Source organism: Trachypithecus francoisi, unplaced genomic scaffold (genome assembly GCF_009764315.1).
Source record: "Trachypithecus francoisi isolate TF-2019V2 unplaced genomic scaffold, Tfra_2.0 Lachesis_group2, whole genome shotgun sequence".
NCBI classification, from domain to species: domain Eukaryota; kingdom Metazoa; phylum Chordata; class Mammalia; order Primates; family Cercopithecidae; genus Trachypithecus; species Trachypithecus francoisi.
The window spans coordinates 134,253,331-134,265,529 of NW_022681465.1; the positions used below are offsets into that span (position 1 = coordinate 134,253,331).

The 12,199-nt window shown below is 48.7% G+C and overlaps 1 protein-coding gene across 2 annotated transcripts in view; it reads left to right on the top strand.

The window, feature by feature from the left end:
- The window catches only part of ADAM19 (ADAM metallopeptidase domain 19), a 98,816-nt gene extending 88,271 nt beyond the window's left edge, over nt 1–10,545 (top strand). Inside the window, exons 22-23 of one of the 2 annotated variants that reach the window (XM_033180479.1) lie at nt 5,902–6,054; nt 6,841–10,545. In XM_033180479.1, the coding sequence (XP_033036370.1) occupies nt 5,902–6,054; nt 6,841–6,894 (207 nt within the window). In that variant the 3' untranslated portion in view covers nt 6,895–10,545. Of the gene's footprint in view, nt 1–5,901; nt 6,802–6,840 lie in introns of those variants that run through there. The other variant, XM_033180478.1, reaches the window with a different exon arrangement.
- Nucleotides 10,546–12,199: the final 1,654 nt, after the last annotated feature.

Here is a 12,199-nt window from a genome sequence, read left to right on the forward strand (position 1 = left end):
CTGCTAGGTCTTTGCCAATGCTGCTTGTTCTGCCTGATACACTCCTGCCTTGGTGGGGCCAGCTTCTGCTCGTCCTCAGATCTGCTCCTAGATGCCGCTTCTCCCGGGAAGCCTACTCTGATTCCTCAAGTCTGAGGCTGATGGGACTGTACTTTTCTCACCAGAGTACACTTCCCACCAAATTGTACCTGTTGGTACCTTCTACTGATTGGAAAGTCTTACTGAAGGATGTACCCTGATGCCTTGCCCATCCCAAGGGGCAGGTGCCTCTGGGAGGTGCGAGTGGGGTCCAGACTCTCTGCCCCCAGGCCTGGTGCTTATGGAAGCAGAGCCCGCCCAGCAGCCTGTTCCCACTGCATGTGTGGGCTCTGATGGCTCCAACCACACCTTCTGCAGGAGATCCCCCAGTGCAGACACAGGTGTTTCCTGGGTGGCGGCCGGGCGGGTTGCCTTCCGGAACTGGCCTGTGTGTTTTGGGCGTGACCTCTCAACTGAGACTGCTTTCCTTGGGTGTGGTCCAGAGGGCTCCATGGAACCCAAGCTGTCTCTGACCCTAAGGACTCTGGGGTTGGCTGCAGGCTTTGGAGGGTCCTTAGGATGTATGGCAGTGGTACAGTTTGGGAGAGCTGAGGGCATCCATTCTGTTTCTCTGCTGTGAAACCGCTGCTCTCCCCTTCCTTTTGTGTGGGGCCGCGGTAGAATGGAGAAATCCGTGCAGAAAGAGAGAGGAAAGATTGACAAGGAGAGAGAGGGAAGGAGGAAAGGAAAAAAGCAAGAGAGGGGAGGAGTGGAGAGAGAGAGGTGGAGAGTGTACTCATGTGCTGGGGGTGCTCTAACAGAGTGCTGCACACTGGGTGACTTCAAAACAGACACCTCTTTTCTCACAGTTGTAGAGGCTAGGAGTCCAGGGTCAAGGTACTGGCAGGGTTGGCTTCTGAAGCCTCTCTTAGTGGCTTGCAGGTGGCCGCCCTCTTGCTGAGTTGTCACGTGGCCTTTCCTATGCACTCCTGCCTCCCTGGTGTCTCTGTGTGGCCAACTCTCCTCTTCTTCTGAGAACACCAGATTGGATGAGGTGGCCTCATTCTACCCTAATCACCTTTTTAAAGACCTTATCTCTAAATACGGCCACATTCTGAGGTACTCAGGGTTAGGGGTTCAGCATATGATTTTTTTTTTAAGTGATGAATGCACAGTTCAGTCCCTAACAGAGAGATGAAAGAAAGGGAGAAAGCAGGCGTGTAGAGACTTAGGGTTACGGGAGAGCAGGGATGCCGGCGGAGGGAGTAGGGAGTGGGTCGGACTAGCAATCCACTCAGACTGTTGTTCCGAAAAACCCACACTAGAGGCGTGTTCAGAGAACACGGGGCCAGCCTCACCCCTGTCACCCCGAGGTGCTGAGCCCTAGGTCAGGAGGGGTCAGGGACAGTGGGGACCCAGCTGTGTGTTAAGTGGTGGAGGCTGCGTGTACCCTGCGCCTGCGTTTCTGGGGCTGCTGGCAGGAGTCCCGGGTGCAGGAAGCTGCCCAGCCAGTGGCAGGTGCCCCAAAACACAGCTAGCTCCCAAGCGCAGCTTTTCCTGGGCCCCCAGGGCCCAGTTGGGGGTCTCTCTACAAGCGAACAGTGGGAGGCAGCTGCTCCGAGTGGGGGCTGCTGTGATGACATTGGGCTGCCACCTGCCTTCTCACGGCCATTCCAAGAAGGGAGTTGCCACAGCCCTCATTTCTCTTGGAGGTTGCCAGGCCTCACAGGGTTGAAGGGACTTGCCCGACATCGCACATTTGTGAGTGGAGGAGCTAGGACTTGAACCCAGGTCTCACCCAGCTGAGCGAGACAGCCTCCTGCCCTGGGGCCATTCACAGTCTCCAGTCTGCCATCAAAGATTCCCCACCTCCTAGCTGGGGGACATGGAATCCCTGGAGAAGTGATGGATGAAACCTCATCACTTCTTCAGTTCTGCTATTCTAAACTGGTTTATGCACCTGCACTCTGGGCCAGGGGATGACGAGGAAGGCAGATGGCAGCTTTGCCTCCAGGAGCTCGCATTCTGCTGGGGCAGCAACTTCAGGATACGTGTCACTGCAACAGCGATACTTGCTGGGAAGGAGAGGCTCAGGGTGCTCAGAAGAGTAACAAGGGGATTTGACCTAGTCTGGGAAATCCAGGAAGGTTTCCCTGAGGAGGTGACATTTGAGCTGAGACATGAAGGAGGAACAGGACTTAACCAGGCTGTGAGGGCAAGTGATGAAGGAGCTTTCCTGGTCCCAGGACCCACTAGTAGGGAGGCTCTGTCATGGAAGAGGGCCCTGCAGGTTGAAGGAACTTAAAGTTTTATGTTCTTAGGGCCCAAGGAGCTATGAGATGAGGCTGGAAAGCCAGGAGGAGCCCAAATATGCCCAGGCCACATAGCCTTGGTCAGGACTTTGGTCTGTATTCCATAGAAAGAGGACAGTGGTGACATGATGCAATTCTCTATTGACAAGGATTGATCGCTGTTTGGGATATCTTTAGGCAGGAGGGAGGTGTAGTTCCTGCAAGGGGCCCATAGATGCTTCTGAAGCTGTTAATCTACTGTTTGACCTGCATGAGGATTACTTGGTGTATTCACATTGTGATAATTCATCTAGTTGTATAATTATGATTTGTTCACCTTTTTCTGTGTATATTATATTTGAATTTTTAAAATAGTTTTAAAAAATGAAAGTCACTCTAGAAGCAAATGGGTGTCCTAGTTAGAAGATTGAAAGGTTGTCCTGAAGAAAGATGGTAAAAGCTTGGAGCAGGGAGTAGGCAGGGCTGATGGAGTGAAGCTGATAAGAAATGTGCAGAAGAGAAAATAGACAGGACTTGAGGATCCATTGCAAATAGGGCTTGGCAGGGGATGACGCCCCGTGTCAGGCTTGTGCAATCTGATCGAGTGAGATGCTGTCCCTTGTGGTGGAAGGGAGCGTGGGCCAGAGTAGCTGAGGGACTGTTAACTGCTTTAGAAAAAGGAAAACAGTGCTGGGCGAGGGCCCTGGTAGGGCTGAGTCGGATCATCACAGATGTGGCCTGTGGCCGGTTGCTGCGCTGGGAGGCCCAGCGCTGATATGCTGATGAGGCTCCTGCCCAAACACCAGCCCCTCAGTGGCTCATTGGCACAGCTCCTTGGGAGCACAGCCTTTACCAGTTGCAACCTGACGTCTGCACCCAGCTGTCACCTGCCCCAGAAGGTCTCTATCCTGGCTTCCAGCAACCACTGCAACTTGGCAGCTATTCTGGGCTGGGGAAAGTGGTGGTGAAGGGGGCGGGTTGCATTGTCCTTCTAGGTGGAGCTGAAGAACATGGCTTTTTGGCCCTAAGAATTTGCTTTACTTTCTGACGCCGCGAAGCTTCTTGGAGAAAATCTCGGCTCTTTGTGTTATTCCTGCCCTCTCTACATGCTTGCCTTTTGTCCGCTTTCATATGTGGTAGTGACCCTCTCGAGAAGGGAAGGAAGTCAAGGAGAGCAGGCACTGGAATGCCCATCTATGCCCTTGGCTTCCCCTTAAACCCCAATAACTTGGGGGCCTGCGGGTGGCACCATCATTCTTTCCCCCTAAAAAAAAATGGATCAATTAATACATGTTGAGCACCTACCGTATGCTAGGCACTGTTCTGAAAGCCGAAGATGTATCAGTGAACCAAACAGATGGAGACCCCACCCTGCTTCAACTCTAGAGGGGGATGGAGAGACAGAAAGTAAAACTCAACTTGATAAGTAAATAAATTATATATGTTGGAAGGCGGGAAGTGATATGAAAAGAAAAGAAGAGATATGTTAGGATACAAAGGTCAGGGAATGTCAGGGTGGGGCTGTTGTAATTTTAAATAAGGTAGTCAGGGCAAAGCCTTGTGGAAATGGTGAGAACACGAAGGTAATAGTAACACAGCAAGGACAGAATCCATGAAATGTGCCACACACATAGACAACCAACATGAACAAAATGTAGCTGCTGCTTTGTTTAAATTTTGTTTTAATCTAAACAGGCAAGACACATACATGCTCTCGTTAAAAAAAAAAGGAATGTTCAAGGGCTGGGCATGGTGGCTCATGCCTGTAATCCCAGCATTTTGGGAGTCCGAGGCAGGCAGATGGAGACCAGAGGTCAGAGTTCGAGACCAGCCTGACCAACATGGCGAAACCCCGTCTCTACTAAAAACACAAAAATTAGCCGGGCATGGTAGTGGGCCCCTGTAATCCCAACTACTCAGGAGGCTGAGGCGAGAGAATCGTTTGAATTCGGGAGGCAGAGGTTGCAGTAAGCCAAGATTGTGCCATTGCACTCCAGCCTGGGGGACAGAGCAAGATTGCATCTCAAAAAAAAAAAAAAGGAATGTTCACCTGGACCACACCCCTCCCCTCTTGCACCCCATCCCAGCGTAATCTCGTTTCAATTTGGTCTGTATCCTTCCTTTTTTTCTGTTTATAGATATTTCTAGTAGGTGGTGAGCATGGTGACTTATTTTATGTCAACTATCCTCTCCAGCTTGTTTGTTCCACCTAACAACTCTTGAACATCTCCCCACGCCAGCCCCTATCAACCTACTTCATTCTTTTTAAGTGCTATATCATCTGTCACTTTATAATTTTAGTTATTTTTCTGCTGGTGAAATTTTGCTTATTTATAGTTTCTTTGCTGTTACAAATAGTGCAAGGAACAGATTTGTTACATAGGTATACACATGCCATGGTGGTTTACTGCACCCATCAATCCGTCATCTACATTAGGTATTTCTCCTAATGCGATCACTCCCCTAGCCCCCCACCATCCAACAGGCCGCGGTGTGTAATGTTCTCCTCCCTGTGTCCATGTGTTCTCATTTCATGTTCAACTCCCACTTATGAGTGAGAACATGCGGTGTTTGGTTTTCTGTTCTTGTGTTATTTTGCTGAGAATGATGGTTTCCAGCTGCATCCATGTCCCTACAAAGGACACAAACTCATCCTTTTTTATGGCTGCATAGTATTCCATGGTGTATACGTGCTACATTTTCTTTATCCAGTTTATCACTGATGGCCATTTGGGTTGGTTCCAAGTCTTTGCTATTGTGAATAATGCCACAATAAACATACGTGTGCATGTGTCTTTATAGTAGAATGATTTATAATCCTTTGGGTATATACCCAGTAATGGGATGGCTGGGTCATATGGTATTTCTAGTTCTAGATCCCCCCTATTTAATAATGATGCTGGGAAAACTGGCTAGCCATATGCAGAAAGCTGAAACTGGATCCCTTCCTTACATCTTATACAAAAATTAATACAAGATGGATTAAAGACCTAAATATAATACCTAAAACCATAAAAACCCTAGAAGAAAACCTAGGCAATACCATTGAGGACATAGGCATGGGCAAAGACTACATGACTAAAACACCAAAAGCAATGGGAACAAAAGCCAAAATAGACAAATGGGATCTGATTGAACTAAAGAGCTTCTGCACAGCAAAAGAAACTATCATCAGAGTGAACAGACAACCTAGAGAATGGGAGAAAATTTTTGCCATCTATTCATCTGACAAAGGGCTAATATCCCTAATATACAAAGAACTTAAACAGATTTACAAGAAACAAACAACCCTATCAAAAAGTGGGTGAAGGATATGAACAGACACTTCTCAAAAGAAGACATTTATGCAGCCAACAAACAGATGAAAAAAAGCTCATCATCACTGGTTATTTGTCCTCTCAATAGATACTGCCAGCTTGCTCTCCTGACTTCCTCTTGAGAATATAAACACATTATACATACAGTTTCTTTCTAAATGGGACCATACAGTGTATAACTTTTTCCTATCTGATTTTGACCCATAAGATAGCAGGGATATTTTCTTTCAAACAGGCCTCTGGCCTTCAAGTGAGGCTTACTGCTTTCTCTCCAGGACTTCTCCAGGCCTCGGCCACCCCAGAAGGCACTCCCGGCGAACCCAGTGCCAGGCCGCAGGAGCCTCCCCAGGCCAGGGGGTGCATCCCCACTGCGGACTCCTGGTGCTGGCCCTCAGCACTCCCGGCTTTTGGCAGCACCTGCCCCAAAGGTGAGTCCATGGGAAGCCCCCAAGGTGAAAGCTGGTACCAGAGGGCTCCAGGGGGGCAGGTGTAGAGTTGAGAAAACGAAGTAATTCATGCTTCCTGTGGTCTGGACTGAACTTCCAGAACAAAAGCCAAGGACAAAACATTCATGTTTCTTGATGCCTGCTTGACTGTGGAGTTTTGGCTTCTTGTGAAAGTTGATGCTTAGAATCCCAAGCTGCAGTGGCTTCAGTCCTGCTCCCGCACCTGACCTGCAGAGGGACCCTGAGCAAGTCCCTCTTGAGTCTGTTTCCTCATTTGTACAGAGGCAATGATGGGCAGTAGTACCAGCCCCATCAGGTTGCTGTGAAGAGCAAGGCAGTGCATTAGTAGAAGCCACCTGGCCTGCGGGAGGCTGTGCACACTTGGCCCCTCCTCGTACCTCTTCTCTGTGGCTGACAGTCTCAGTTTGCCAGTCTTGGGAGCTGGGTCAGAAAGGGATGAGGTGAAGAAGCTGGCTGACCACCCTGTATTCCCATGAGGCACCAGGAAAACTATGGACTGTGCTGCTGCCTTAGCAGGGAAGGGAAGAGGGAGGGTGACTGGTCAGTTTGAGACAGCGGCACCCACTACACCCCTCCCTGCAGGACTGATGGTCTGGGTGAGCGGACACATGGATGCACTTCACAAGAAGCCTTTGTTCTCAGTGGGTGGTCCACCCCTTCTTGTAAAATCAGGAGGATGACTCCCCCTTGATCCCATTGATTAGCATCAAGCTGATGTCTCTCTCCCTCCCTTCTTTTTCTTCCCAGTTTCCAGAATACAGATCACAGAGGGCTGGAGGGATGATTAGCTCGAAAATCTAGACCTGTCCAAGGGGCCTCTCCCTTTCCTTGAGCTCTCTGGACACTGCAGAGGACACATGGCCATGGAACCCTGAAGAAGCATGTCTGGCCGCCGCCTCTGATCTCCTCCCACCCTCCTCCAGGAATCTCCACATCTCCAAAAATCTCCTTGTTGACTCAGTGCCTCCTCGGCTTCCTTGGAAGCCCAGAGGGACTACGACCCAATGGCTTCTAGGTGTTGTTTTGTGCAATATACAGCCCCAGGTAGGGAAGGTAGAGTAGAGGAGGGTGAATGGCAGCTTCTCCTCCAGACTCCTAGCCCCGAGGTGCTGATGGAGATGATCAAGGCTGGCAAGCCCCTCAGGCCAGCTCATCCATTCACGCCTGGGGTGTAGGGCACGCAAAAGAACTTCCCATTGCTTCTGCTCTCCTCAGAGGTCCCCGGCTGGACAGAGGCTGGTACTTACCCACCCCTTTTAGCTTTTAGGGATTAAGGAAGGGTCAAGCCAGCCACTGCTGTGGCTCTGTCCAGGGCTTGGTTGAGGGAACGGCTTCTGGCTGTATGGCTGCATGTGACAAGCCAAGTCCCCTCCCACCTCTCCCCAAACCCCTGCATCCCCGTATCCACACGGGTCACTCTGACTCAGACAGGTACTATTCATAGGCAGTGTATACAGCAGGAGGAGCCCGGGCTTGGGCTTCCTCTGAGTCGTGATGCCAAAGGTTGCGACTCCTGACTCTGGATAATTTTTAGTTGCTTTTTGTTTTCTCTGCTGCACTTTCCTGGTTGCCCATGTTTTTCTCTCTTCCTTCCCCTCTCATTCCCCTTCTAAGTGTGGTGCTTTGGTGGGCAAACCCTCAGTAGTCCTGACCTTCTGGTGAACAGGTGCTTGTGACCTGCAAGTCAGAGTCCTCTGTCACAGTCGGCCACTGGATTTCCTGCATTGGCTCTCAGGAGTGTGACCAGAGTAGACTTGGGGCATGGCCATTATGGTCATATGTTTATTTTTCATTGTGTTTTGTGACCTCAGCAGGGTGGGGGTCTTCCTCCTTAACTCTCTGAGCTAAATCTAGGTGAGGTCCCCACTTAGGAAGCCCAGCTATTTACAAAGTACACATGAGGGAGCCAGTCTGCCCTAGTGGCTGGTCATTGACTTCTCGGGCTGGACTGTTGCCTTCTGAGCAGAGAACAGACCCATTTCTGGGAGCTGCCTGAGATCACTGGAGGAGGCAGCCAGCAACAGCTGGGCTGGAACAGTCAGAGCTGGGAGCCTGTTCCTCAACTCAGCTTTTTGTCATTCACTGCCTTTTGTCCTCTCTCTGGTCACTGCCCTTACCTGACCCTCACAGAAAGAGAGCTCTGAGCAGGTGAGGGCCTCTGCGGTGGCTCCTGTCTTCCCTGCAGCAGGGAGGGAGGGCCATGTGGTGCTTTGCTAGATAGGACGGTTTTTGCAAAGCACCTGGAGATGTTTTCTGGGAGATTGACTCCCACCCCACAAAGGTGCTGGGTAGTTCTCTGGACAGGAGCTGGCTTGACTCTCACTCCTCTGAGGCTTTTCTGGGGCCTCCTCCTGTCCTGCCATGAGCAATTGTTTGCTCTTGAAAACCTCACTGCAAGGCTGAGGCTGAGCTTCTGGTTCACCACTCCAGGGCCTCCTTCTAGTTCTCTGCATACAATAGGTGCTTCTTGGATGTTCTTGGGTTTGGAAATAAGTGGAAAATACGGGCTGTACCCCTGGGGGAAAAGCCTGGGTTGGGTTTAGAGAGATCTCAGGAAAATGAGTTTCTCTTCCCTCAGGGTGGCTGTGATACAGGTTCCCCATCTCCCTGCCATGGGCCATCCTTGCTCCGGAGATCCATTCCCCACCTTTCCTGCGGCCCGATTAAGTCAGGAGACAATCTTTTATTTAAATGTGCCACCCTCTGCCTCAAGGCTTTGGTTCCTGGAAAGTAAAGGTGAAAACATCCCCCTTAACCCCCCTGTAAAACAAACAAGCAACACCCTCAAAACCCAACCCCATGCCTCGCAGAGGTTCCTGTGGCTTCTCCAGCCTTTCTCCCTCACATCAGGAGGTAGATGGCTCTGAAGTGACAGCGCCACAGTCATAATGACTGTGTGAGCCGGCTGAACCTGCCGTCCACCCTCCCTGGAACCACACCAGAAAGAGGCCTGGGTTGTTGTTTTCTTGCTTTTCGTTTTGTTTTGTTTTATTATTTTCATATCACCTCCGTCCCATAAAGTTGTACTGTGAACTGGAAGATGGTGGAATGTTTTGGAATTTGATAGACTTTCGGCAACCAGGTCTACTGATGCTTCTTCACTCCTGGCTCTGTTGAGGGAGGCTGCCCAGGAGGAAGACTGGCCATTGTGCATCCCCTTTTCTCTCCAGTGCCCAGTACGCTGTTTTGAGGTGTCAAATGCAAATAAATCTGGGCTTAGGGAAGGAGAGACCTTATTCCAAAGCATGATTGCAGAAGGGGAAAGGGAATATTGCAAAGGGGAGAGGAAGGGGCCTTATGGGAATCGTGACAAGGCTCAGACCCACTGATGGCAAGATCTGCAAGTGTCTCAAAGCCCAGGCAGAAAAGGCCTTTTCTTTTATTGGAAGAATTAACATGGCTAGAAAGAGCCACGTTCAGGGAATGACTTTGTGCCCAGCCTTTTTTTTTTTTTTTTTTTTTCCCAGGGGAGGGGCTATTTGCTGGCTCAGGCTGAGGGTGAGCCAAAGTCCAGGGTTGGTGGGGAGGAGGGAAACTTAACTCAAGTTTGGGTTAGTGAGTTAGCAAGCTGTTTGTGCAGATGGAGATGTAGGTACATCTTTTTAAAAATGAAATTAACCTCCTGCCAGTTTTACAACCCAATAATTTTTTTTTTTTTTTTTTTTTTTTACAAGCCTTGGAGCCATCTCTAAAACAAACCTCAAGGGATTTAGTGCCCTATCTCCCTGTCTCTGTAGAAGCTTTAGCCTGGGCACCTGGCTCCATCTTGTAACTGCCTGCTAGCCATAGGTTCCTTTCTGCCTTGCTGGCTTCTCCCTATAAAAGTAAAGCCCTTTTCTGCCCTAGCTCTGAGACACTTGCAGATCTTAAGGTCTAAGACTTGCTGATTTTCTGGTTGGAGTGTTTTTTGGACTGCCATAGTCCCTTCCCCGTGAAGCAATAGCCCCTCACTACCTCCTGCAATATGCCTTTCCAATAAAGTCTCTCCCTGCCTACTTCCTAATTTATTCTCATTTGACAGAAGGTATGGAAGACTTGCAATTTGAAAATTGGGGACCAGTTCCAAAGTCAGTAATTGTGTTAACCACGTGTATAACAGCTCTGCTGGACACCAAAGAAAGCCATGGGAACACCAACTGGAAAGGTCCCCTTCCCGAGGGAAGCCTGTGCAGGAGAGGTTCTGTAGAATCCAAGCCCACACTCCCAAAGTCACCCCCCACACGTCCTCTCACACCGTCCACTGTGCGTTTGTATGTGTCTGGGATCCAGGGCAATGTGAATTTTCTTTTTATTTGGGAGATTGTTCACGGAAAACAGATCTTCTTCTCTCTTGTCCACCTATTAATTGTTTACAATATTTGTACATCTATGCAAAATACTTGAATGGGCCATGGTGCCTTTTTTCCTTGTTTGTATTTAATTAAAATGAATCGTTTGTCATTTGCAATGTTATCTGGTTTGGCAACTCTTTATTGCGTGTTTGTTGTAATGTCCTACTGCTCAGATTAGATAAGATTCATGATGTGGACTCCAGAAAGAGTTCCCACAAGGACCATGAGTTCAGCCTATAAAGCCATCATGGTGGACCCTGAGCCACAGCAAAGCCTATGTTTTCCTATGACCAGTAGAGGGGGCTGTTTGTCTTTGCACCTGGACGCAGGCTGCTTATTAAATCCTGAGAGTCTTCGATGTTTCTGCTCATCCTACACTACTGAATATAGAAGACAGCTGAGAGCCTCTGCTCACCTCCTCATCTTATTAAGGCAAGGGATCATACTTTAAAGAGGGGAGACACTTGCTTAAGGTCTCTTGGGCTGGGTAGGTAGGCACAGCCAGGGATAGAGTTGGGTGTGCTTTCTAATTCCAGAACCCTGCGTGATACCACATCTCATATTCATTAGTGCTTCCCAGTCCATAAAAGGATCCCACTCTTATTCTCTCATTGATCCCTACCTCAATTTTGAGGTTCTCTCAGAGAGATGGAGGATTAATAACCATGATGGAAGGTAACAGTTACTGAATACAGTCAGCCCTCCCTATCTGTGGGTTTCAAATCCATGGATTCAACCAACAGCAGATTGAAATGTTTGAAAAAAAAAAAAAGTACAACTATAAAAAGTAATACAATTTTAAAATACGGTATAACAACGAGTTACACAGCATTTACATTGTATTAGGTATTCCAAAAATCTGGAGATGATTTAAAGTCTATGGGAGGATATATGTAGGTTATATGCAAATACTATACCATTTTATATAAGGGATTTGGCTGTCCTTAGATTTTGTTACTCATGGGGGTCCTGGAACCAATCCCCTGCAGATACCAAGGAGCAGCTGTATTTAACATATGTGAGCCACTGCATGCAATTTACAAATAAGGATTATCTCATTTAATCTTCACAAAAACACTGGGAGGGGCTTCTTGCTCTCTGATTATACTTTTTTTTTTTTTGTTTTTTTTTAAAGATGGAGTCTTTCTCTGTCACCCAGGCTGGGGTGCAGTGGCAAGATCTCAGCTCACTGCAGCCTCCACCTCCCAGGCTCAAGCAATTCTCGTGCCTCAGCCTCCCGTGTAGCTGGGATGACAGGTGCCCACCACCATATCTGTCTAATTTTCACATTTTTAGTAGAGATGACCTCATGGGATCCATCCGCCACAGCCTCCTGAAGTGTTGGGATTATAGGCGTGAGCCACTGTGACAAGCCTGATTATACTTTTCTAACCTCTCGTGGTTATGAGGTTGCCTATGGACCCTAAAGAAATCTAAACACAAATGCTTTCACTACTAACATGCCTGCTCATGAAATTGCTTCCCACTCACACATCCCTCCCTGGTTAAGAGGCCACTCTTTCCCTGCTGTCAGCCAGTCTCTGGGGTGATGCTCACTTGTTGGTCACTAGCATAATGGAGAAAGCCTGGTTGGACAGACCCTGGTTGAAGTCCTGACTCTGTTTTCTACTCAGTAGATAAGTGGGCCTGGATAAGTTCCAGATTTCTGAGTCTCTTTTCACTATACAAATGGGAGTAATATACCTACCTCAAAAGTGTCATGATCATCAATGAAGTTCTGTATGTGAAAGCCCCCAACAGCACCTGTCACGGGC